Below are 27954 nucleotides of genomic sequence, written 5' to 3'. Positions count from 1 at the left end.
TTCGGAGCAAATGAGACATCAATCTGTATCTGATAGAGAAAAGGAAGCCATCAAATGAAGACAAAGGAAGCCTTTTGATGGCTGGTATTTAGGCCAGTCAGGTTACAGAATATTTTTTGGAAGCAAATGTTAGAACTATGAGGTAATAATTCATCCTGGAGGTATTCTTTATACTTCGTTTAATTTGTTTAAATTCGTATACAATTAATGTGCTCTGTGTTTAACTAAATAATAGGTTCCTTACCCGACACCTTACCACACATGTGTGCGAGCAAGACTTCATTTTCGTGTTCAACGCCGTACCTTTACTGTTTAAAGTTGGTTTTAACACATAATATCAAGAGACGCTCGCGCCCTAGCTCGTACCACGTGCTCTCTGTGTTTATCAGCAGTGGTTTCTGGGAAGCGGTGCTCATGGCAACCAACGTAAACACCATCCACCCTCCTCCGCCCCCGCCTCCTCCCCGTCTCCGCTTTGCAGTAGCGCAAAACCGGGCGAAAATGGCAAACCTGACTCCCAGCGAGGACCAGTATTATGAAAAGATCAAATCGATCCAACTGAGCATGCATAAAAGGTGAGGTTTCGTCCTTTTTTCTATAACGTGAACAAGGCCTGGTGGAGACCGCGAGCTCGAGTTGTGATCCCTGCTGCCCGCTTGGCACGGAGAGACAACCAGCTAGCTGCTTAGCTAACGAGCCAAGAGAGGGAAGACGGAGATGCTGTGTAGCTAGCTAGTTAATTAGCCTGTTTACTTCGGACGCCACAGTTTGCTCACAACAGTGACGTTGAGGGTGTTCTCGCATGTTTATAGATGAATGGAAAGCTAACTTGACATATCTGTATCTTGACATATCATTAGCGTCAGCATATTAGCCAAAGTTCGTATGAAGCTAACGCTCGTGCCCTTTTACTGGGTGCGTTAGTCAATAATTGTGTCGACATTAACATATGCTTTAAGCTAACTGTATGTAACGTATTCGTGTAAGTTGGCACACTTTTTTCATACGTTTTTTAATGAGTAAATTGATAAGTACCGTCAATAGTGCTGATAATTAGCGACAAATTAGCCACGGAGATGCTGCAGTGTTGTGTGTGTGACAGCTCCTCTGACTTTGTTGAGCGTGCAGGGAGAGGCGGAGGCTGCAGCTGGAGAAGGAACTTTTCTCTTACTCCAGATCTGACAAACGAATGTAAGTTATACCGATTACTTTATATAAAAGAATTTACCTGACAGCGTGTATCCCCTGACCTTCACACGAGGCGTTAATAAAACATCTGACATAATTAAGTTGGAGTCCTCGCTTCGTATATGTCAGTTCATGTTAAATTAGTTTTGCAAATGTACAACATAAATAAATTAATGAGTATATATACTGCATGTACCACTGCATCATCACTGTATATACTGTATGTAGTTTTGTTAGTATTTTCATTTGGAAAAATTAAAGAAGGTCCAGGCATTTGTGATGATTTTCACCCAAGTACGCAAGTGTTTTACAAGCACAATGCACATTTGGAAGTGTGCAGATCATCCTGTTTTCATTGTACATTGATACTCATAAATATTAACATGCCAGGTCGAAGCAGCAAAGCTGCGGTTGATAAGACAGTCGAGAATGCCATTTAATTTAAAACATATTGTGCTTAACCTTTTCTTGTGAAAAGTCTAGCTCTTATTTTTTGACAATGGTCCTAGATAATATATCTTTGGAATAATAGTTCTCCACTGCCTTCAGCTCACAGATAAAATGTTCCAAACTGCGCAGTTATCTCAAGGAAATCTGTGACAGGGAAGCACGAGCAAAAATGAGAAACCTTGAGCTTCTGAGAGATGTGGAGTGCATAGAAATTGGCATTAAGGAATACAGTCCTGACCGTGGCCCTCTACAACAAGAAAAGGTATACACACGCACACGCATACACACATTCAGTGGAAAAATAAAACATTTTTTTCTTTTAATTATGTATGGTAAAATAAATCTTTCCAAACAGTCTGTCAACAGAGCTCGATCCAGTTTCAGACAATTTTTCTGTTTTTTCAAAAAAAAAATTGAAATTTTAAAAAAGTTATCTTTTCATTTTTCAAAACTGTGTATTTAGAAAAAAAAAAACACGTGATCTAACAGGTAGCCAAATGCAGTGTGACTTTAGTATAAGAACAGTAAAATCACAGACCTACAGTTTAACCAGTTATTTGATTTGGAATCTATATTTGTTAATGAAGCAGGTTCCTTCACATTTGCCCTAATGCTGTGCTGTCATTTTTACCACACAGTCGAAACATTTGCTTGAAACTGCTTGATGTGACAATAGTAAACACTCAAACTGTGCAATTTGTCATGACAAGCAAATGAATGAGGGAGAAAACAATGAGCCAGTCAGATTATCACTTAAAACTCAACGACAGTGCTTGACAGCTTAATATCAAATTAACAAAATTGGCTAATTATGACTCGCTGAGTTAATTGCCCAATATAGAGACTCTGAAGTGCTCCAGAGGTTTAGTCATTTTCTCCCCTCAAGCAGTTGGTTTATTTCCTCTTTATGCTTTATGAGTCCTACATGTTTGTTGTTATTTTGGTTGTCCTATCGCTCTTTGTTTCCATTTAGTAAAACTACACGGATTTTTCTGTTTAAACTCTTGTGTTTTAGTACAATGGAGAGCATACATTCTCAAATGTACTGTGAGAAAGGTGAAGGTGCACACGCACGTGCTGAGATGTTGCATGTTGTATTTTTTGTTAGTGAAAAAAATGTTCAAATACAAAAGCGAATAAATGAAAAATTCTGAAAGTTGTCTGTTGTAAAGCAGCCATTGTTCTGATGAAAATGTGTGGCATGTTTGAGCTAATCCAAGTGCCCCTGAAGAGGCCATTAGGTTTTTTTAATTGGAGTTGGGATTAAGGCAGTTTGTCTGGCCGGTTAGATAAATGTTAAAGGGTGTCAGTAGTTACAGAGGACACTCACAGGGGAAAACCCCATCTGATTGACCGTGATTGACCGATGCTTGACGTTTCAACCTCTTTCATGCCACATGCAGATAATATTCACCAGCACAGCACTATCTATCTATCTATCTATCTATCTATCTATCTATCTATCTATCTATCTATCTATCTATCTATCTATCTAGCTCTTATCTTTGTGTATCATTCTCTTCTCAAATCTCTAACAGGCTGGATTTTTAAAAAGGATTTCCAGTTTAATGGAGGCAAGAAAGAAAATGGAACAAGAGCATAATGCAGAAAAGGTAATATTGATATATATAACATAAAATGTCAGCTACTAGTATAGTAATAACAATAGTATTCCTGTTTGGAAGTAACATAATTCTGCATTATGTATTTTTAATCCTCTTCTGCTGTGTATTTTGTGACCTCTGTGTGTGGGTGTTTTACACATATTTTTGTATGGTTGAGCAAAAGGCACTTGTTTTTTTTTTTTTTAATGTTGGATCTTTCCTTTTTGAAATATTTACAAGGTTTATGCAAATCTCAGCTCTATCAAGCTGTGTTTTCAGGTTTAGAACAACAAAGGAAAGTAGACATTATGCCTCGTAAATCTGTAGAGGAGTCTACATTTAAACTGTGTATCTGTAATAGCACAGGTGTCTAATCCTAGCTGGTGCATCTGTACAAGCGATGTAGTTCAAGCCCATAGCTGCTTTCTCCCTTCACTTAAAGCAGTTAAAGCTCTTTTAGATGAAATGTCTAAGACATCTCATAATAACTTGGAGCATGCTGTCTAGAGCAGTCACTTGTAACTGTGTGCAAAACCCCCGTCAGCCTGTCGATATTGTAATGAGCAAAATGGTACCGTCACTCCATTATGCATACAAGCCATTGGCTGGCAGTGTGCATGTCCCTCAGGCTGCAGCATTCATTAAGGGAAGCTTACCGGGCTGAAAGCTGGAGACAGATGATAACGGGATATGATTTTCATATTTAATACATTCCTTGGAAGAGCACACGCGTGCCGCAGATTGATAGAAGAATCAATTGCTACTTTAGTGAAACACTTTCTACTTTGCCCTGCAGCTACCGATGGAATCACTCAGCCAAGAAATTAACTTTTCCTCTTTTTTACCTACTTTGTGGATCTGCTGGGCAGGCTGCATGGTTTACAGTGAATGTTATTAAGCAGCTAACTGTTTGGTATTTAAGACGCTTATCAGAAAAGAAACAGAAGCCATGCTTTTTGTTATTATGTTTGGAGGGAGGCTTTTTTGCTTCACTCTCTCCCCCCCTTGGTGACATTGCAGACATGAATCAAAACTTGTCTAAAGGATTTCTAATAAGATGAAAAGTTAAAACATTGATCCTGAGACATTCTGCTGAAAGATGTTGTGAAAAGAATTCCGACCTTGGCCCAAGTAAGATACACTTATTCAAAGTTGCAAAGTGGATAGTTAACACACTTGAGCTGAATATCTTTCAAAATTAAGCTAAACAAGAAATCTAAAAGTTTAGAATGATATTTATGCCTTGAAAAATATAATTTTAATGAGGCAATGGAATTTTTTTTTGCCGAAAATGAATACATTTCATGTTACATACGCTGTTCTTCCCTATATTTGCAGGTCGTAGCTGTGCACAGCCAGCATCAGGACCGCTCACTCTCTCACATAGCTAAGGATTTTACACAACCACCAGCAGTAATTTTTATGGGCCACCAGACCTCCAGAGGGTCTGACGCTGAAGCTGGCACCACAAGTGTACACTCACGCCAAGCATTGCATCGTTCACCCAATCGCAGCGTGCACTCCCGTGAACGTCTACCAAGTGGCCTTTTGAAGGACTTCAGAGTTGGCGGAGAGGATGCCGACAGCAACCGAGCACATTTATCAGATGACATTTCAGGCTCAAACGATTCCCCTGACGGCTGTAATTTGAGTGACAAACATGAAAGAACGATGGTGGTGCTCCCATCTGTTAGTGCCTTAACAGGCGCAGCTGGCAATGTGCCTTTTGGAAGTGATGATGAACAAGAATGGTCACCTCTGGTGACCTTGACGCGTCCTGAGAAGAATCTTTCTCCTAGCGGCAGCAGCCCAATGAAGGCTGAGAATTCCCCTGCAGAACACACTGACTACCGTGAGGTCGCTGATCACACACCCATAATGGAAGACGGAGAGGGAGGTCTCAGCCTTTTGATGCCTCAGACCACTTTTGGAAAAGAAGCTCAAGATACACCAGGTTTGCAATGCTGTTCCTTGCTTGTTACCTTGTTATATCTTTTTAGTGTCTTTATTCAAAGTGACAGTTGAAAACACTTTATTTAGCCCTTTTTGAAGATTTAAAATAAGTGATTGTGCACTGCACTGTGTTTACATTCAGATAGATGTGAGAGTGTCACCCCCCCAAGTTCTGATGTGCAGTTGTCAGAGAGCAGTGCTAGTGACCTGTCCATATCTTTGACACAATCTGAGCTGGAAGAGGATCTGCCAGAGGGTGTGGCACCTGAGAGGAGTGCCACTTCTCAAGGGAGCGATGATCACAATCAGCACAGCCGTGAATCATCCCTGCAATCTGATGGGTCCAAAAAAACACCACAGTTAAATTCAGTTCCACTAGTGACCTTGGAAAGGTACAGTATGTATGACTTCTGTACTACTGTTGCTGGAATTGTTAAAAGTGCATCAACATTTTGATTGCTTTATGGCATATGCTCTTCTTAAATGCACAATGCAGTCAGAATGTGTTTCCAAGATTTAAAGCTAAGCAAAGTGAGAAAGGAGAGTGTTGTGCACAGCCATGCCGAACAACAGAGGGCTGGTAATGATAGGAGCGGGCGAAGACACTGTTCAGTCCTTGCCACCATCACATCAGAGGCTGACAGAAAGGATTGTGGGAGTCACGCTCCACGCCACCATGCTCTCTATAGCTCAGCAGCAGCTGCGGTGGTGGTGGCAGTGATGCATCTTATAGGGAGAGCTCAGGACCTGTCACCAACAATATTGCCATAATCCAAGATAATGCTGTAACAGAGCAATTTTCTGCTTGAGAGACCTCAGGAAGTCCCCAATGGAGGAGGAAATTTGTGGCACCATAGAGTGTTCTGGAGGGTGGGCATGTGGACAGCACTTACAGCCACAAATCCTTGGCGTGATGATGGCCTCTGAGTTGAAGGATCATTTTGGATGGGGTTAGAGCCACAGAAAATCCCATGTGAATGTTTGCACCCAAAGCCTCTGCATTGTCACTAGAATATGTAGTATTTTTTGAACAGGACCTCTTGTGCTCTCAAAGAAGAAGAAGAAAACTTTATTTGGTGTGTAATTTCTTTCCTTACCATTTTCTTAGGGACAGTCCCAGTGCCTAACTTTTGTGTCCTGTCTTTGGGTTACATGCATTATGCTTGTCTAAAACTATATGCCTTTTTTTTTTTTTTAGATTCAGCATCCAGTTGCACATATGCTCACAATCATGTTATCCAAACAAACACATAATTTTACTGTGACTGCAAAATATGAAGAACCTTTCCTAACATTATCTAAAATCAAATGCTGTATTTAAAAAGAAAGTGCCTGTTCATTTTATGTATCAAGAGTAGTATGAAAGATTTGTATTTTTGCTCTGAGGGTGTAGTATGTTTGTTTGTGCATGACTGTGTTTTTGTGTGGTCTGTTATACTGTTTATAGCATGACCTCAAGAGGAACCGCAGTTAGCCTGTGCTGGGAGACGATGGTGGGGGCTGCAGCTTTCATTGTTAACACGGAGGGCTTCTGTGTACGAGGAGAAAACCGGAGGCTTTGATGTAAAGCTCCGAGAGCATCCAGTCTCTATCCTCTCTCCCTCTCTCCCTCTTGCTCTCTTAAGGTTAGAGTTTATATCGCTGCCTCCATTCAGCTCACAGTCAGGAAAAACAAGCCTGGGCAATTCATTAGATTATCCCATTATATTTCTTCTCCAGCATAGCTCGGGTGAGTGACAGTATACGACTGAAATATCCTCCAGGTTTTTTTTTTTATTCCTCGAGACTCAACATAATGGCCTCACTGTGTCCTGCTCTCCAATATGTCGTCCCTGAACTGCACGATGCACCATGATGGTGACAGCATGTCATTCAATTTAAAGTTGAGTTTTTAAAAATCCAATTCATGTGTAAAAAAAAATGAACAATAACGTAAATGTTTTGCAGTGTCATTAGGTCAGCGTGTTTTCACAAATATCCTTCAGATGTGTGTTTTTCTGGTTTTCAATTCAAATCTCAGCACAGAACTATGTAAACCATGTGTTCATAGTGCAGTGGGACATATCCCATATTTAGTCAGGCGGCCCCTGCACTCATTGTGTTGTTATCACTTGTGGTACATTTTTCTATTCCTGTGTGTGTGATATTTGCTGCCTGTGCCAGCACAGTGAGCTTCTTCTGACACCAATCACTCAACGGTGAGACCATTCTGTGTGGTAAATCACCCCAGAGTCAGCACTGTACAATGTGGAGCAATATCGCTGCAGAGAGGCTGACCTCTTCCTCCTAGCTAACAATGCGCTCCTGATGATGTCGACACACGGACAACGGCGGCATCTAAAGTGAGGTTGGAGACCTTGACATGGAAGCTGGCAACAATACAATGAGACAGAGAGAGGTTTGCAGAAAAACACAACTAATTCCCTCTCTAAAGGTCTCTTTTTGAAGAGCATTGACAAATAAAGTGGAAAGAGAAAGATGACTATTTCAAGGCCCACGCTGACGATAAGGGAGACAGAGAGAGAGAGAGAGAGAGAGAGAGAAAGATAGAGCTTTTGCCTATGCTACTTCAGCCACACTGAAGAGGACTTAGCACAGACGGATTGCACACTACAGAATGTCATGGATATAATTCAAGCTGCCAGCTTAATCAGGATGTTACCAGGAAACAACCTGCAAAAAAGAGGGAGCAATTGTTTGCTGACCCCTAACCCAGGAGCCCATTACAGATTGTCATAAATTCTTTTTTGGCTCCTTTTATGTAGCGGGTCTCAGGATCTCTCGGCTTGGGGTTTCCGGGAGAATTCAATGAGGGCCACCCAGAGCTTAATTCTCAAAAAAGAGATGGATTCCCAATATCCACATGCATTAGGCTTCCATTTGTTATTTTGCAGCCTCAAACAGGACCAGATTAAAGTGTAAATCTCTCACCAAAAGAAATCATCTTGAGGTCTCTCTTTTTTTTTATGGTTGCATTTTTCCCATAGACTTTTTAATGTGATACTCTGCTAATGTAACAGATCTTTAACATTTTCATTTGGTTATTTGTATTATCATATTGAATATTCATTATGAAGTTTATTTTGCAATGTAAGTGCATATAGCTGATTTAAAGTTCGAGTTCAATAGTAGGCAGCCTGTTCTACAAGCTCTAGTTTGAATGCCAGGTTTTACAATCTTTCCCATGCGACCTGTAATCACAAGTGGCACCATCAACAGGCACGCTTTAAATCATTGAAGTCCTGTATTGTTGCGGTGGCGTTGTTGTGATCAGATTCTTCCAGCAGTCCTTGAGCGCCTCAAGGAAATTGCCTGGAAAAAATGTGTCACAGATTTTTCTGATCAAAAGGAATCCTCTTTTTCTTTTTTTTCTTGGAAACAAATGGCAGGTCTATCGATCACATTGCACCCTCCATTTTTATTTCTTTTCACTACATTAATGGGTATTGCTTTTTTTTTTCCTTAGTCTCTCCCAGGAAGGACTCTTTAATCTGCTAGACAGAATCGAAGGACGACTCCATTGTGAACAGACTTGCGTGTATGGAGGTTCTTCAATTGATGAAAGACGACTCAATAGAATTATCAGGTGTGCTCTTCCTGTCGTTCTTCAAACTTTACAGTCTTATCCCTTTTCTCACTAACTAAATGCTTTGTATATTTATTTAACAGCCATGGGGAAGCCCGTGCAGACGAGGAAAACATATTATCCTCCTGCCAAGGGCTCTCACTTTAGATGGAGTGTCATCAACCGACATGCACATGTCTTTATTTCTGAGGGGTTTTCAAACACATGGGATTGTTCTAGTTACCACCCTGTTGAATTGTTATTGGGAGTCAGGGAGATGGAGGATGGAGAATGTGTTTCATTAGACTGGGCTTATTTTTCATAATCCTTTTCATATTTCATAGCACGATTAATTTACCGTAATTGGAGTTCTTGTTGTAAAGCACGGATAAATGTCTGGCAAAGGGAGACTTTCTCACTCTTTCTAAACCCAGTATACACTTATCCCCATCTGTGCAAACATGAGTGCTGTAAATGATGTCAACACTATCTTGCGTAGTAAGGGGGGGTGGCCGTCTTGTGTCACGACCATCACCATGTTTGTTTAGTCTTACTATGATATAATGTGAGCAAATGTGTATGTGCATTGATGTGTATGATTATACTATATTGTGTGTGGTGTGTTAGCTGCTGCTGGATGTACTCCTGACCCGCAGGCTGAGGCCGGGGCTCCATGGGCAATAGCTGACTGCTCTCTATATATTGGACAGCCTTTGTAACGGTGGAGCAAGTCTGAATGACGAGGACCTTGAAGCATGTGGAGCAGTCATCCTTCATGAGCTTCAGAGGTTGTCATGGAGCACAGCAAAGGGCTGCCTGCTACCACAGGATCTAGTAAGGGCTCACCAGTCCTGCACTGAGCCTAATGAAATAAGGTAAGGCTCCTGGTTTCTCTGTCAATCTAACACCAAAGGCTGATGTCAGTGTTTGTATCGTGAGTGTTTGTTTTGATAAAGCTTTATAGAATTTCAAAGTATTTATTGCATAATCATCTGTTAATAAGTGCATAATTAACCACAAATGAATGCATGATTAAGTATATATTAAGCATAATAAAGTAACAGAATAGTCTGGTAAAAGTTTAACAATGGCTCACTTTAGTTAAACTTAATAAATGTGTTTATAATGCTATCATTTATGGTATTTGTAGTCTTACAATTAATATTTATTATACTATGATTAACACTTATAATATCTTATTGATATTAATAAGCATCTTATAGGCCTTATAGGAGCCTTATTACCTTAATTAATTAACCCTTATTACAAGAACCTGAAGCTAAAGTGTTGCCTTTTGTTTTGTATTCTGAAATGGAGTCACAATGACCTAACCAAGTATTATCATTAATAGTCATATACATATTTTACATAATGTTGCATTTAAAATAACTGGAGATTTCTGAGAAGAAAATAACAAACAATTTTAAAATAAAGTATTGTTTATGTAATAAAGTGTGTGTTTTGTGTGGACAAAGACATTTTCAACAACTCTAGTGAATAGTGCTAAAATAGAATAGCAGCACAGCAGAAATATCAATGTGCTGAAATGTAAAGGTCAGTAGACCTTTCTTCTCTTTTCAAAGAGACAGTGAACAGACTTACTGTAAAGGTGAATTCTACTTTTCAGACCAAGAGTGGGTAGCTGCCTGTGCACTTTCTTTTTTTTTTTTTTTTTTTTTTTGTGGCCCAGAAAGTGGGGGAGGGAGCACGCACTTACAAGAGACGCTGCGATATTGCACGCTACCATTCGATACAGTCTTCCTTGTCCACAAATGTAAAGGTCATCTTTGGTGTCACCTTGTGCGGTAACACTGCACGGGTGAATGTCATGAGTAAATTAAAATGCCCTATCTGTGACTTCCAGTCCTTTGGATAATGAGTAGTTATACTCTGAGCCAAATCCATGCTCTGCTTCACTACTCTATTGATTCCACTGAGACCTTCCCTGCTATATACTCAGTCCAAAGACACACATGTCCCTCTCTCTTCTGTCGAGATACCTATTGGCTTTTTGACCTGTTATCCACTTTGAAACCAGGAGCTATATTGCTGTCTCTGTGTATTCAGTGTTAACTGGAATTCATTAATGATTTCTATCTTCTAAAGTGTCTTAAGGTGGACTAGCACACAACCTTTTTGAGAGTATTTCATAAAAAACAGCTTGACAAACACATTCAAATGTCTTCACATAATGGTCGAACTTTTAAGCAACCTCAATTTTCTTGATAGTCGAAGAATTTTTCATTGGAAGGAGGTAGAATTATGACTATTTGTAGATGTCCTACTGTTTATTTGATAAGAAAGCCTCTCTGTCTCTTCTACCAAACCCACCCCCACCCTCACTGCAGCGCCAGCCTCCCTCCTGATGCCGCTCGGCTGTGGGATCGCTGGTTCAAGCACGCCCTCCTGCTCAAGGAGCGCCGTGTCCTCAGCACTAAGCGCCTGGTCCAGCTGTTCACACCGCTGCTGCTGGAGCGCCATGCCACCTACAGCCACCAGGTAGCGTTGGAGGCACGTACAATCCCATTACACATACAAATAGGGGGTCACGCACACTTGCATTCACTGGCACTCAGAGCACATAAACACACACATATGACTACAGGAGTAAAATGGCTTCCTTTTTCTTCTTTCTTAAAAGGCTAGTGTTTTTGTTTCTTTGCATGTTTTTTTAGAAGAGAGCTGTAGTTGGTACTGAGTGCCCTCTTTGTGTCTGGTGTTTGAAACCAAGCTCCGGCTGCCTACTCATCAGATTGCTCCACACATTGACCTAGACAGAAGGGAAACCCTGACCCATGTGCTAATCGCAAATTACAGCCCCTGCTTGGCTTCTGTCATCTCATGTGGCGTATTCATCTGAGAAACACTTGCTTTTAATTTGGTATTAGCCAAAAGTATAGCCATCAGCTGGGTCCGATTGAAAGGGGGAGCCATTTGGACCTTCTCCACAACGGACAGGATTATTTTAAATTTCCCACTCATTGACCTTGTGCAGATCATGCTCAATTAAACAAAGAAGGAAATTACAATTAATATTCACACTTAAGGCCAAAGATAAAGTCAAGAGATTTGTCAGGAATCCCACTTTATAAGAAAGTGCACCATTCCATCTGCAGAAGCAGTTACATACACACACACAAGTATTTTGTGTTATTATTTTTTGTGGACTCATCTCATCTTGGTTCTTGTGGCTTGGAGATCTTTCTCCAGTGTCCCCAGTGCAATGAGAGAGGGAAAGAGGGAGACTGTAGAGCCTCTTGAAAATATGAACGGACAAAAGGAAGAGAGGCGCTGCCATCTACATCATTGTGTCCAAGTGCATCAGGAAAAGCCTGAGCGAAAATCTTTCTCTCTGTTTATCTCTCTCACTCCATCTACTCCATCTATTTCTCTCTCACTCCCTCTATTTCTCCCTCTCTCCCTTCATTTCTCTCTCTCTCTCTCTCTCTCTCTGTCTGTCTGTCTGTCTGTCTCTCTCTCTCTCTCTCTCTCTCTCTCTCTCTCTCTCTCTCTCTCTCTCTCTCTCTCTCTCTCTCTCTCTCTCTCTCTCTCTCTCTCTCTCCCCTCTGTCCTCTCATACAACAGCTTACTCTCCACACACAAGAGCAAACAGAAATTTCCATTCACGTAATGCCATACAGCCTGGCTACACTGACAAATGGGAGCATGCAGCTCGCATGCACACACTCAAAGAGGCCCTTTGAATATTCAAGTGCTAACAGTTGCATTCATTGATATTTAAAATGCAGTGGGTCTGCGAGAGCCCTCAACCCACGGTACATTTGACTAAATCTAAAAAAAGAACAAAGACGGATATTGGGGACAAGGATCAAGACAGTTTTTATTGTGCAGCAGCATCAAATACCAAGTGGCGAGCTTAGATTGGCATGTGTTTGCCTCCCTTCCCCTCTCAGAAAATGAAAGCATGTACATTGTCGATGCTCACTGCGACCTATTGATAACAACTTACAACGTACTTAAAGTTTGTTACTGTCAAAATCCTCCTGATCATCCCCTCCATATTAGTGCTCATTAAAAGTAGCAAATGGCCATCTGAGGCTGAGAGGCAGTCTTTGATCACAAAAGAGAGATGATGATGGCAGGATTTGATATGGGGGAGGGAAGAAGGAGAGAAAGGAAATCGGTGTGTGGCATCTCCCTGCTCCTCATCTCCCGGAACAGCTCCTCTTAATTGTGTATCCTCATCTCCCCAGAGATAAAAAATGAGCTGGAGAGGGAGGAAGAGAGCAGTTTGTCTCAATTCTCTCAGCCAAGAGGGGGAGATATCTGGAATGTGTTGCACATTAACGCCAGGGTGATTGCATTCTTTAGGCGCTTCTCTAATCTCATGGATGAGAAGAGAGGGAGAGACGGGGGGAGGGAGGGGGGAAAAAAGTGTGATTGAGAGGGAGAGCGGGAGCGAAAGTGTGCGAAATAATCTTTTTTTAGTTAAACGAGCGAGAGAATTTGAAGTTATTTTCTCTTGGCGTTTGAACACGCACTACAGCTGCACCTCTGTGCGAGCAGCCGTGGCCAAAGTAAATGACTTGCCTAATCGGCGAGAGTTCAATTTGACACTTCCTTCACAAAATGGGAACAATTAAGAGTGTGGTTTTAATTTGTGCTGCTCGCAGGCCAAAGTGCTGCTGAGGACACTTGTGTCCCGGTCCAGTGAGGAGTGCCCCTCAGCAGAGGACGAGAGTGACTTGTCTTCTTCGTGTGGTCCTCCTTCTCTCCTGGCTGACGGTGATGTGAAGCCCACCAGGCCGATGCAGAAGCAACAGATCCAAGGTTACTGAAGATTATAAGGGTGATATTAAATAAGCCTGAGAAATTCTAACTATAAGACAATATTAGATTGCTGACTTTTGGTTATTAGTAACACTGGAATGGTGGCATTTTCTAAAAATCTGTCTCCAGCAAGTGTTTTGGTCTTGTTGCGGCTGACAGTAGTACACACCCACACATATCCAAACCATTCCACACTGAGATAAGTCTGTCTTTGCCCAGTAATATGTAACAAGACCATTAATAGGAACAAATGTTAGACTACTGCTATTTTTTACAAACTACCGCTGCAGAGAACTAAAACTTCCCCTTTATAAAAGAAATCAATTTCACCATAGAGCTTTTTTATAAATCCCTCACAGCCCAGTTTTCATACAGCCTTCTATTCAGAGCTAAAGAAAGACCCCCCATTCCCATTTCTATCCCTAAACTCCCTTCCTCCCTGCCTCCGCTTCTCACTATGCCCTTCCCTTTCTTACAGAACTACAAAGTACTGAAGAGGACAGCCAGGACGAAAGCCCTGTGGAAAGTGTTCCTATTAGAGGTAAAAAGGCATCGCCGGTGCCTCCGCATTCACACTGTCCTTATGTTGTGGTTTGTTTTCTTCCCACTGCAGTGAATAATGGGCTCTTTTACACAATGGCTGAGGCAGGATGATCAAGGTGAAACCAGGGTCAAAGTCCCACCTGAAGAGCCGCGCTAGTTCTCTCTAATTATCTCCGAGAAAACACTAGCTATGTTTTCAGCCTGGTCTGAGGCATTCTGGCAAAATTGATAATTCGCTGGCCCGGCATAATGCGGCTGCTTTAATTGTCAGGACGCCAGGGTGGGAAGCCTGAGAGATCTGTCACTGGCTCTCATTATCTTCTAAACAATGCTCTGGCAAGGCTGGACTTGAAAAATACTAGATGTGAAGGCATCCTGGAAGCAGTTGGTGTGCCCAGCCCTGAGCTGCACCTCTGAAATGTAAAGCAACCCTATATTACCCTTGGCTATCAGATTTCCTACAGGGTGTTTCATGTGTCTGCAACCCTAAGGTGCACAGCCAGCAGAATGAATCCAGTTTCCGATCGCTACACTTAATCAAAAGAGCCATAACCGGTCCAACACACACAAAAAAAAAAAAAAGACCAAAGATTTTTCAAGGAAGGGGTTTTGCTGGGGTGAGCAACATCAATGTCACAATCAAATACCATGACCTTGGAGCTGATAGTAATTGCCGAGCCATGCACATCTGTGTATCTAGTGGGGGTGTGTTTAGAATACGTGTAAAAGCAATGCTGTGTAAAGTGCAGTGGGTGGAATAACACTGGAGATTTTTATGCACTGTAAATGTTGCATTGTTTTCAGGAAATGATTAAAAGTGGTACCTTTGTAATGAAACCAAGTTTAAAAATGTTATGTCTGGGCCATACAATATCACAACTTTGCTCTGTCCTGTGATTTGATTTGTGTGTTTTAAGCAACATCACTGAGACAACAGCCCATTAATTATTTACCTCTGCTCCGTTGTTTCTTGCCTGCGCAGTCACTGTACTCCTTTCAAATGTGATACCTGCTCTAGTGCGGTGGAAAGTAATTATGAGCGTTTTTAAAACAGAAAATCAATCGTTGCCTTCCTGGTAGGGGATTCTGAGATAATGTGAGATTCTGATTGCTGTCTCATGGAAACTGTTGCTACAGACTGTAGGCTAGAATCAACAGCTTAGCTGATTGAGCACAGTGTTTTCCGCCACTCTGTTCAGCAGTGAGACCGAAAGACTCAGCTACTGAAGCGTGTTGTCTCATCAAACACAGAAACCTCTGAAAGTTGGAAACCTTGGTTTTAAACAAATATTTGACTGTGACTTTGTGTGTGTGCGTGTGTGTGTGTGTGCGTGTGTGTGTGTGTGTGTGTGTGTGTGTGTGCACGCTTGTGTGTGTCTGAACAGAAACCAAAGCATATCAGTTACTCAAACAATCAGCCATGCAGGAAAGGCTGCAGAGTTCTGAAGAGGAGGAGGAGGACGATGATGACCTCTCAGGTGAGTGATGCGATCCACTCTGCCAGGCAAGTAGCTAGCAACTGGAGCCTAACCATTGGTCAAAAAAAGGCCATGTGTTCTCACAACACATAAGGACAACCCATAAAGATGTATTTGTTGTATACATAGGTGCTAGGTTAATGAGAGTCAAAGCACAAAGCTATTACTCCTAGTATTCTTGACCATTTTTGGCTCCTATCCTCATTTGTAGCCCTCAAAAAGTCTCGACATCTTGGTAATCTTGTCATCTGAATTTAGGTGTTGCATGTTTATAATTCACCAGGAGCGCCAAAGATGATGTGCATAAACAAAAAATGAATTTTACACATCAAGAAATCCTAACACTAAGGTTAAGATACTCAACCTTAACTTCTCATTATCTGTGTCTTAAGATTCTATATTAATATACATTGTGCATTAGCTTGTGAAGAGATGTCCAAATCAGATGGTTTTATCGGGCCCTGTTTGCTCTTTTAAGGAATAAATCATGGCCGTGAAGAGGACCTGGGGAGGGCCAAACGCTCCTCACATCAAGACCCTTACCCTCGGTAAGAACATTGTTATTATTCAACGGGCCACAGGAAATGGGCCACCAGACACCAAAGTGGTTGATGTACATTTGCATGGCCACTCTCATAATTCCCTGTTCATTTCCATAAGATCAAGGGGCCGCCACCCATTAACTCGCTTACAAAGACAAAAGGCCCCTAAAGCCCCTCTCACTCACTGTTTGCTGGGTTCAGCCAGGTTTTAGAAATCAAAAGCAATAAAACTACCACAAAAAAAAGAAAAAATTGGAGTCATAATATCACTGTCTTTACGCTTGTTGTCAGAATGCAAACAGATGATGTCAAGAAGAGAATCAGGGACAACTGTTTTGAAAGAAGGGGACTCAAGTGTTGACAAGGACAAATGTCCTTTCATTTTTCACCCTTGAAATGCATTTAGGCTGCTCAAATCAGCACCCTAAGTGGTTTGAAAAAGAAGATCTAATGATAAATAGCTTGGTGGAAGCTAACACTGTCGTGGTTACATTTGAATATCAACACGACTTCATCAAATCTGCAATTGCATGTGGGTCCTCAGAGCACCTCTTCACTGCGAACCCATTTGGGCTGTAGTAATGGCTGGGTAAACGTTATGAGGAATAATCTTCTCTGATTTCATGTGATTACTGGGCACCACGCTGACACAAGGGGTGAAGTCCGTATCTCCCTGGCCTGGCAAGCAGGCGCTCCCAGTCTGCCTATTAGCCCAGGGAAGGGCCTAATGGGCTGGCTCTATTGTGGTCCTCATAGCTGCTGATGTCTGCTACTGCCAGCCCCAGTGACTACCCTCTTTAATAAACATGAGCCAATTTTCGGGCCCAGACCCTCTCAGATGGTGCCTGTCTCCCTGTCATTAACGTGCATGGGAAGCCCAAAATATGTGTGATTAAACAAAATTTGCAGGACAAAAAATTAGAAACTGAATGCTGTGAGCAGCGTTGAGAGTTGTGTATTTAAGAAAAACTGTAATCTCACTAGGGTTCGTGAGGGAGCAGGGCTAAGAGCTTCTAGTCATTATCATGGTTTCTTTGGTCATACAACAATTTCCCCTGTCTTTTCTTGCTTCTCCTGGACGCTTAGATTTAAGCATTCCACTTACCACAGTCACTTCTTGCGCTTTATTGCTTCCACAAGTGGTCTACAAGCCCTGCACTTAAGCGGCAGCATAACACTGCAGCCTGCTCTTGCCCTGGTTCTCTCCTTTCTCTCTGTGTCTCACTCTCTCGCTGTCTTGCCCTTTCTTCATCTCTCTGCCCCTCTTCCTCTCTGTCTTCCTGTACTGCCCTCCCCACCCACCCCTTCTCCATCCTACTAGTTAATTATTTGCTTTATTTTGTCAGCGAGCTGATGAGTGACATCAAAAGGAGGATGGAACTGGACTCAAAATAAAAAAAAATGGCTTCCTCTCTGTTGTCTTAGACAATAATTATGATTTGCCAGTTAAGCCTAGACTAGAGCAGAGGGATTGTAGTTTAAAGCAGAGGCTTTAGTGCAAAAAATGCATTTATAGCCCTTTGTGAGGCTCCTCATTATGTGTGGGCCCGATTCATTAAGTAATTGGTTTGCAGTTGTTTACATGAGTATTAAGGCCTTCTATTCAGGGCCTTTGAGAGATACATTGTGCAAATGTTGCATGTTATGAATGCAGAATGAGAGGCGGGGGGCCAGTCCTATTGGCCAAACACTGCACTCGGCTGAAAAGCGAGAGAAAAGCACTGGGTGCTGCTTTGCATAGCAATGACTAGGGCCTTAATAAGCTTTACAGATTAAATACATGCAGTCTATACAAGATGCAAAGAGATACTCTTAACACATTTATATGTGCTCATTTCACTATTATGGCGTTGTAGAGAATTGAGGTCTTTCATATTCTTTTTTCTCTCTCTCTCTTCCCCGCTCTCTCCCACACAGTGTTTTTCAGTCAGATACTTTTATAGAATGTGCTGTTTATTGTATTATAACTCGCGGGGAAGCGACTGATTTGTCCATTAGAAATCTTTTGCTGTCTTTGTGAGTGGCAAAGTAAAATCACTTTGTGGTTGAGTGGGGATGAAAGGAATAATGCACGAAGGAGTGAGTCTTAATAAGCAGCTGCACTCCATGTAAAGACCACTTGTTCCCCTTTGTATGCAAGTGCATGCCACTGCTTCCTCTGGCGCAAAGAATCATTGTGCTCCTTTCTACTGTAGGCATTTCAGATGCCACTCCTTTCTTATTTTTATTTTGGGTTTGTTAAGACCTTTTTATTTCCACCCTGTTTTTGATCCTAAAAAATGCCTCAAAACATGTGCCTACTCACACACACAGGCACACACACAGAATCCTCCAGCCATCAGCTGGTGTGATGATTGTTGTGCCTAGTGCCTGCTTGACAAAAACCTTGACTCAACAATTAGTGGTTTACAGCTTTGCCTTGGACAACAGGATGTGCTCAAGCATTCGACCTCAAATCACTCAGAGTGTCAAAATCAGACTCTCTCTCTCTCTCTCCCTCTCTCTCTCTCTCTCTCTCGATGTGTGTGGATTCCAGCTCACTGGGAGGAGGGATTGCATGGGTAAGAGGGACATGAGCTGAGAAAAAGGACTGGAGGGGAGGGGACGTAGAAAGAGGAGAGCAGGAGATAGAGGGAGACAGAGAGACGCTACTGGACAAAGAGGTAGTGAAAGTTGGAGGGTTCCTGTTCCATAATCTCTCTAAACAGTTATACGCACAATATAATTAGGAGCACAAAGTAGATGCACAATAAGGAAGGTGGAATCTGTACTTCTGTGAATTTTTCCGTTGGACAATATATCCTCTCAGAAAATGACCGATACATACTTACTATGCATTTTTCTTTTTCTTTTTAGATTTGACAATGCAATAGTTAATCTCCTCCTTCTGTGTAGGCTTGGGTCTCAACAGGACAAACAATACCGTGATTATAGAGTGAGGCGGCATTTAGAGGCTCCAACCAGAGGAGGTCACTGTCCAACATTGGCTGCCTCCAACCAGCAAACAATTCAGTTGGCTTTCTAACACTTTCTGTGTTTTTGTTTGTTCATTTTGATATTTACTCTGGCTTTTATTACTCTACTAAAGTACATGTGTTGTGATTTCTTTAAGTTTATTGAGGCCAAAAACACAAAAGACGCATATTCAGTTTTTAAATCTGTGGTCATTTATTAAGCTGTTGTGTCTGATTGTGTTTTGTTGCGTTGCTTTACATTGCAACTTGTTCATATAATTTTTTTCCACATTCTTTATACTTTGATGTGTATGTGGTGGACAAGCCAGCAAATGTTAGTCCACGCTCACACGGGTTATAAATCACCAAAAAAAAGTAATGAGATGAATGATCTGTCCTCCAGCCATCCCTTCCGCTGGCTTTCTCCACTAGACTGCCAACAGTCAGGAGGAGAGCACGCAGTGCTCAAATCATTGAGCCCAGTACCTCTTTCTCTGAGCTGCAGTACTTACTTGTTGCCAGCAGAGAGCACTCACACGTTAGAGTGTGCCCACTCGCAGTGCACTCACAGTTGCCTCTCACTGTTTGCCCCCTACTGAGGGCTATATCCTGCTACCATTCAGGCCTGTTAGAGTACATCTAAACAGGAGCCTAAACAATGTTTCTGTGGGGTCATAGCTGGGATGGGAGTAGGAGTTGATGGGAATGATGAGGTGATGGGTCTCCCTTTACCTTTAGACAAGCACCGCTGCGCAAAAGTGCTATTGTGCTATTAGCATTTGTGTGTGGGTGGCAGTAGCTTAAAAAAAGCCAGGGTAAATAAAAGCAGTTTTCTAGTTGTCGGTCTGTGCAAGGCAGTTAAATGCTTTGTAAGCATTATTTCCTCCTACAGCCACCACATTCCCAAATGTGACTGTGGGATTATGAGTCAAATCTGTCTTTAGTGGCTCGAAGAACACATGTTCTGGTCTTACTTGGGAATTACTTTAAACTGCTATTTGAAAGGACAGTATGTACCATATATATATATATATATATATATATATATATATATATATATATATATATATATATATATATATATATATATATATATATATATATATATATATATATATATATATATATATATATATATATATATATATATAAAAAAAAGAATCCCAGTTTTATTCACAACATATAGCAGCAACACTCACACATACCCAGGTTAGGTGTGAGCTTGTAGCTGTTCATATTTCTATATTTCTGTGCTGCATTAACTGTATTATATGAAAATGTGTTATACAGCATGTTGTTTCAGCTGAATTGGTCTTCTTCCCAACTGATCTTGTTTATTTGTTCCACAGCAGACATGCCTATAAATATATCGCAAAAGATGTGGCAAAGCAGAATGATGCTGCTCTCAGGGGCAAACAAAGCAAAATGTTTTCCTACGCCAGATCTAAAAATGTAGAGAATAGTCTCAGAAGGGCTTTTAACTTCCATCAGAGTGCCTGGATTTCTGCAAGATGAGTAGTCATTGTGTTATTCTTAAAGAAACATGTCACTTTTCCCCTTGTACCTGATAAATAGTACCAATTCCCTCATCTTGTGCGCACACCGTGATAACATGATTGCCTTGGTTTTTGTAGTATTTGCAGAATATAAATCACTGCATTTCCAGCCAACTTATATTCTTACAACCTGATATGAGAATGACTTCAAAACATGTAAATTTAGGAGCTTTAGGTGTAACCTTTGAGAGTTATCTGATTTTTGTGTAATCTGACAAAACAGAGTTTTGATTAAGGAAATACACAGACAGCACTAAAAAATACCCTTCTCCTCCAACTCCAATTGTGCATATAACTCATCATACAATTTTTAAAGGTCATCATGGCTATATGCATAGCAGACACCAACTGTAACTGTTAAAACTTGAGATAAACAACAATATGGAAGGATTGCAGAGGCCAAAGAAAGAGAATGAGTGAGCCATTGTGGAAAAAAGAGGACATTACAATAGCTGTAATTTGCATCATTTTACACATTACATTCACCTCTGTCTAACAGAGCTTGTAAAACACTGGCCAGCCCAGTCTTACATATTCAGATTATTGCCTCAATTAAGGGAAACTCAGCAGAAGATGAACTGGCATAAATGTTTATGGAAACGGAATATTAGATTGGTGGGGTCAGATCCAGACTGGGCTCTCTATGGTAATAACCCTGTCTTGAAATCAGTCCTGTCCCTCACTGAAGTGGAACAGCTGATAGACCATTCCCATCCCAGGGGGAAGTTCAAGAAAAGAAAAGCCTAATTTTCTCTCCGTAACAGCTATTATTGTGGCAAAGGAGAGGAAGTAATCGTATAGAATATTGCTGTATTTTTGTCGCTGCAGGGTCTGTTTCCTAACAGTTGTAAATGGATGCACTAGTCCTCGCGGTGGAGTCCTGCTTGGATGACTCTACTTTATCTCGTATGCAGTTTAATGTGAAACTGAAAGTGCATGTGACTGCCCCTTTTTAAAATGTATATATATATATATATATATATATATATATATTCCTCAGTTTATTATCCATCCATAGTCTATCCCCAAATATGTCAACACGTAATGCATTTTATGGTATAGTTTTGGAGGGGAAAAAATGTTATTGTCACTAATGGACATACAAAAGATATATAATTTGGTCCTCTCCTTCCAAAACCTGAATGTTAAAGGTGCACTTTGCAGTTTTGGGGAAGGAATCTTAATCAGAAGACAAAGATCTTCACTGACTGATTTACTCACTTACTTTTTTTTATATTCTGCGCACCCTGCCACCTTTCTAGCTTCAAACAATTTTGAGGGGACCTCATTTCCCATTAGAACAGTTTGCTTTTTCAGTCATAAAAAAACATGTATTTCTGAGTTTGTATTATTTCCTCATTAATGTTTTAATGAAATTCTGTGTTTGAATTTTTTCTCCAAAACTACATAGTGCCCCTTTTAATAAAGGACTCACGATTCATATATCAGGTTTTACAAACATAGGTAACAATTATTAGGACTGCAGCTAAAGATTATTTTCATTCTAAATGAGGCTGCAGGTTATTTTCATAAGAAGGTTGTTAAATCTATAAAAAAACAAAAACTCCAAAACACAAAGATTCTTCACTTACAGTCATAAATGACAAAGAATGCTGCAAATCCTTACATTTAAAGAATCTGAACCCAGCAAATGTTATCAATTTTGGTTTCAAAATACGTGGCACTTTATTTCCTCTCGATTGACTGATCAATTATTCGATTAATTGTTGCAGCTCTAATGATAAGTTGCATTATGCATGATTTTAACTAAATCATTTTGTGTACAGTCGTCTGTCAGTCCACTGTAGTCAGTACATAACGATTTTGGCAAGTGTTAAAAACTCACATTTGCTGCTCATAACCATAACACAGGCTGGGGAAATATTACAAACCAGACACTGTACCTGTCATAGTGTTTGTCTAAAAATAGGGCTGACCAAAAGGAACACCATCTGCAATATTCTCCATTCACCAAATTCACAAGATTTAATTAAGCATTTTCTGACATACACATATTTTGGCAAAACAAAATATAGGTACTGGGCTCTCTTTTTCTGCAACACCCTCATCTGTAGCGTCCCTTCAAGCTTGCAGTCAGATTGTCTGTCATTGTCTCTTTGCTTTCTTTGCAGGGTGTTTATTTGGCACTGCTTTTCCTCACTCAGCCTCTGCATTGATATGTTAGAATTTTAAGCACCCGAGGTTCACCATGCTGGCTAAACAGAAGCAAGAATCATCCGAATGGGCTATAGGAAGTCCTATCAGCATATGAATGTAAAGGTTATATTCCTGTGATTATACTGGCTGTATGGTATATTGCTTTTAGCATGGAGCAATCTGTTCACTGTTAAGAATGAGATGTAGCATCCCTTTTCTCTCATTCTGCCTTGAGTGGTGCAAAGCTGCAATATATAGTTTAGAAGATAGCAATTGGAACGCTGCCAGCGTAATTTGGTCCTTATACTCAATGTACAGTCACATGTGCCAAGACTTAGCTCAGGAAGAGATGAGGAGATGAGTGTGATTGAGAGGATGACAATCAAAGAGGTCATGGGTTTGAGATGACGCAGATGGAGGGACACACCGCACAAGAGTTGTTTTTTTTTTTTCTTGCTCAAGCTCATTTACTTAAAATCCGGCATCTTTTCTCTTCCTGTTTCCAAGAAAAGCGTTGACACTGCTCGGATATAGGCAGTCCGAACTAAACAAGTAAGCCATATGGATATGTATGCTAACCTGGGAGATGATGAGGCTATATTGTGGGGTTTTGAATGGGCTCTGTGATGATGTAAATTAAAGAGGGGGCCTTTAAAATTGGGACGGGGGGCCTTATTGCATATGCATTGAGGTAGATCAAAGCCTTTTCGTAGGTCACACATTTACATAGCGATATCACCGGAGCTATGGGAACCTGGCAACCCTGTCTTTGGACTATTTTTGAATAAAGAGGGCCTTGTGGAAGTCTTTTGGCACAATTAGAACAGGAGTCAAGGAACTTACCTCTGCTACACGGTCTGCCTGTGTTTTTCCCTTTTTTGTTATTTTTAGTGAGAATTAGTTGCTCTTTTTCAGAGAATAGCCTAAGGTAATAACTTTACAAGGCTAATAACTGTCTTTTGTGTCTCCAGGAAAGAGAACACTAACTCAAAGGCTCATTCTGCTCTACAGTCAAAAGGTGAGTATAGACAAAGTCATTTCAATTGCGTGTGAAAACACGGTGTCAAAAAAAGGTTAATTACACTGAACAGATTACCGTAAAGAGGTTCCTGTGTAGACATGACAAATTTTGAGCTTCGTAAAAACACCAACTGTTTGATTAAATTTCTCTGTAAATGCAGCCATGTCTTTTGAGTGTGTGTAAATGAAAGAAAATGACCTTGAAGCCTAATTCAAGTTACTGCAAGCTTAGATTTAAGTTGTCAGCAAGCACTACCTAATCCTCTAATAAATAAGTAAAATGGTACATTTTTAGGGAAATGTCTGGCCACTGATGAAACCTTCAACAAAAACCCTAGGTAACAAGATATTATATGATTTAAATCAGAGCATTGCTGATTCTAATGGAGAACAATCAGAAAAGTGCATTTTCATCACATTGTTGACCTTTTATGACATGTCTTTATAAATCTGGAGACAGATTGCATCTCAGTTCATCACTCCATTGACAAATTTAGATCTGAGCTGCTGAATAAATAAATAGATAGATAGATAGACAGATAGATAAACAATACTCTGAATATGGCTTGAGCAGTTGGACTCCGTGGTTGCCACTGTCACATCTGTATTTAATTTTCAGTGGTGATCTGATCACGTGAACTGCATTTTGTCACTACAAGTTAACGAGACAAGAGATTCATAAATGTAAAGGGTCAAATGTTAAGACTTACATGGTGAGATCAAGCTCAAGGTAAGCTGCAGCTTCAGCGCATTTAAATCTTGAAGTGCCTGTCAAAAGAGTGTAGAATTGTAACGATAAAGAAATGATAAATGCGGTGTAAAAGGTTACACTTCATGGGGACCGTGCAATAGTAAACATTCTGCTCTAATAATGTAATCTTGTCTTTCTTTTCACTTCACTTTTTTCCACAGCCTTCTGGGGGGAATCGGATGACAGCAACTCAGACATTGAAGCAGCATTACGTCCTCAGCCTTTCAGCACAAACAACGATGACATTGACGACTTCTGCGACTGATATTTTCCTGCAGACATTTATTTTTATGCACTACATTATATCGCTGGAAAAATTTCAGGCAGGTTGGTTCACAGTAATTCACCCCCTGACCATGATTTTAGTGGTTTGCATTGTAAATCATATGCACACTGTATCATAAAAACAAATAATAAAGTTGACAGCTCTCACGCTGGGTAAAGTATGTGAAGAGTTGTCCAACACTCTGATGTTAACCCTGCTTCAGTCTCTTTATCTGAACAACTCTCCCAGCTCATAATAACAGCTCGAAATAGATTAAACTGATCTTTTAAAGCGATTTGTTTGCACTAGGCTGAAAATCATGCATTTTGAATGCTGCAAGCATCTCCGAGTGCTCTACCTCCAGCATGCTCGAGTGTAATGATGTGAGTCACCTGTGAAATGACAAAGCACAATGGCCACTCTGCACGCTGCTGCGCGACCTATGAACCTGCTGAAGAGGCCCATCTCCCAGGGCACAAAGTGTTGTAGCGCTAACAAACTCAGAATATTTAGAACCTCCAACAAACCCTCCACGTATTTTCACAGCTGCTTCTTTAATACCTTTGTCCATGCTACAGAAAGACGCATGTTTAAGTTCTTTAGTATTATTGTGCAAATGAGTTATGAGGAGCAGAATTGTTGCTGAAACCACAGGGTAGTCTTCTGCAATTTATGATTTTGCAGCATGTTGAGCGTTATGTAGCTATTAATAACTCCGAGCTGCTGTGTGGGAGGCTACATTCCCAAGTTTACATTTATAGTTCATTATGTCTGTAGTGTAAATTTCCAAAACTGCCATTCTGGGATGTGGTAAAAGCCCCTGGCATTCAGTGTCAGCAGGATTCCATTAGTCAGCTTTAGGTGACTTTACATGCCTGAACCTTTTAAAGTAGGACTCCACATTCATTACCAATAATGGCTTCAGACAGCCCTGACCCACCAGAGAAAAGGGACTGTGGCAGAATAATTTGGAGTTTGCTAAAAGGCTCCCTAACATAATATCCATGTTAAGGAGCATGTCAACAGATACTTGTGTGCGACAGATAGCTCACAGTGGAAGTGGAGTTATATTGTACTAATGTGTACTAACACAATAACATTTTTTAAAATAACTTCTCTGATTCCATGCCAGAGGGATGACGATGATGAGGAGGATGATATCTAGCTCATTCTTTTTCGAGCGCATGTAGACAGGCTGTCATGTGAGGAAGGTTTTATCTTGTGGTTAAGGGGTGTTATCCATATAGTGACTGACTCAATTGCAGTGTAGGCTTCGCCATCAAGTTGACATTAGACAGAGCTCAGTTCTTCCAGCTGTGGTTTTGTGAAGGTGGTTCATGTCGATTTTTTTTTTCTTCCCAACCCCCATCAATCTTTAGACAAATGTGCAGTGATGGAAAGGGTGCAGAAAATCGGGTGGGGTTTGTCGGAATGTCAGGATTTTCATTGGCCCTTTTATGATTGGATAGCATCATTGGCTACAAAAATGCAGATGGAAGGTTTGGATATGAATTCAAAACTGTACTCACTACACAATTATGATTTTGAAACTAACTTAAGTTGATTTCACTGTTGCAGACATGAACAAATACCCACAAAAGCAAAAGTTCAAGTACCCAAAAAGGAAGACTTAATTTGAGTAATTTGAATATTTGTTATTAGTTACTTCCACCCCTGTAGTGTTTAAATGATCTTTTATGCAAAAAATAATTTTCTTTTTCAATCATGTGCCTTTTCTTGATTAAAGCAAATGTTTTCCATTTTGAAAGAACACAGGGATCTAAAGGTAGTCGCCTTTAGTGAAGTTTTCCATTGAAACTGGCCATATCTATAACTTTTTCGGATGACTGAGCTGAGCTTAATGTTACACAGATATTAATGGTTCTTGATGAAAAGGTGTCCTTAAGCATCAGCATTTTCTTTCTGGGCTGGTTTTCTGGTTTACAATTTATTAAACAAAGTTAATAGATTGTCGTCTCAGCCTGCAATACAAACACGGCCAATATTAATAATTATTTTAAAGGATAGTATGATGGTAGCAGAGATTGATATTTAAAGAGTTTAAATGTCAAATTAATTAACATCAGGGTGGATTTTAAAGTATGTGTGTGCGTATGGACTTACCCAATTCTTGTGTGTTTCTATAAAATGAAAACTCAAGGTTTCTTTGTCTCTTTATCAGATGTGAAGGTGCCCCAAATTTAAACTCAACTGCCCTTGCAAGCATGTCCCTTTCAGATGATAATAAGCACAGCAACCATAACAGAACATCTGTGAGGAGCAATGCCAGACTTAACATTCTCGTTCCTTCTATTGTGAAAAGTTCCTGTCAAATTTGCTGCCTTTTAGCAGCTACATTTGCTCAAAGAGAGAACCTTGTCTTCATCATCAGCTTCAAAATTAGTTACAATTTAGAATTATGTTTTCAAGCAAAATGGGTAAACAAAACCATAACATGCACACAATCAATTGTTTACATGGAGTCTGTAAATACATCTAATACTATTGTTCATTCTTTGTGTGCCCATAGAGATCAATGTATACTGTATGTTACAAAGGTGCTGTAATAGTAACCGGTCTGCTGTTGCACAACACAGCAGTCAACAAACAACCACACATCACAAACCAGCTACCCGGCAGCAACAACCAGAATTTTGACATCAAATATGGATTACAGTGGATTACACAAAGAACAAAACTTTGCGAATTCAAATAGCAATCTGCTCAAATGTCTTTATTCGTTGCCTTGTAACAGTATTGCCATTGCATCATTGTTCACAACATATGTGAGTTTCTGCATAAGATCATCGTTGTTTGAGAAGTTGTCACAAAATAAACTCTAATCTTTTTTTGTGTACATGTAAATTTTAATTATTTTCATGCCTGTCGACCTGATAATCTTTTGTGTCTGCACCAGATTTCTTTGAATCAATGAAACACTATATTCATACACTGCGTTAGCATCGAAGAGAAGAAGGTTGGGGTGGATGACAGGTGCATAGTCTAAGACTGTAACACCAGAAGTCTGCGGTTAGGTTTAGTCAACAAGAGCACTGTGGTTAAGGTTAGGAAAAGATATTACCACTTCATTTATCAGTCAGGGTTAGGGTTATAAGTGTAATCTGTAGAGTTAACAT

At 40.5% G+C, this 27954-nt stretch overlaps 1 protein-coding gene across 7 annotated transcripts; it reads left to right on the top strand.

Moving 5' to 3' along the window:
• Nucleotides 1-122: 122 nt before the first annotated feature.
• On the top strand, nucleotides 123-27674 carry kiz (kizuna centrosomal protein). 7 transcript variants are annotated; one of them, XM_030391529.1, is made up of 17 exons: nucleotides 123-142; nucleotides 390-575; nucleotides 1129-1191; nucleotides 1738-1900; nucleotides 3177-3251; nucleotides 4581-5196; nucleotides 5338-5587; nucleotides 8662-8781; nucleotides 9471-9635; nucleotides 11109-11271; nucleotides 13395-13551; nucleotides 14030-14092; nucleotides 15480-15572; nucleotides 16051-16120; nucleotides 23289-23333; nucleotides 23753-23799; nucleotides 24714-25029. In XM_030391529.1, the coding sequence occupies exons 1-17, from the start codon at nucleotides 138-140 to the stop codon at nucleotides 24815-24817; spliced, it is 2385 nt and encodes a 794-aa protein (XP_030247389.1). In that variant the 5' UTR covers nucleotides 123-137; the 3' UTR covers nucleotides 24818-25029. The 7 variants fall into 7 exon arrangements, with proteins under 7 accessions (XP_030247389.1, XP_030247388.1, XP_030247386.1 ...); XM_030391528.1 differs by lacking the exon at nucleotides 23289-23333 and having other exon boundaries at nucleotides 1768-1900; nucleotides 23793-23799; nucleotides 24714-27674; XM_030391526.1 differs by lacking the exon at nucleotides 23289-23333 and having other exon boundaries at nucleotides 11109-11259; nucleotides 23793-23799; nucleotides 24714-27674.
• Nucleotides 27675-27954: the final 280 nt, after the last annotated feature.

The sequence above is a fragment of the Sparus aurata genome, chromosome 16 (genome assembly GCF_900880675.1).
Source record: "Sparus aurata chromosome 16, fSpaAur1.1, whole genome shotgun sequence".
In the NCBI taxonomy this organism is placed as follows: Eukaryota; Metazoa; Chordata; class Actinopteri; order Spariformes; family Sparidae; genus Sparus; species Sparus aurata.
This window is presented reverse-complemented; position numbering and strand designations above follow the sequence as displayed.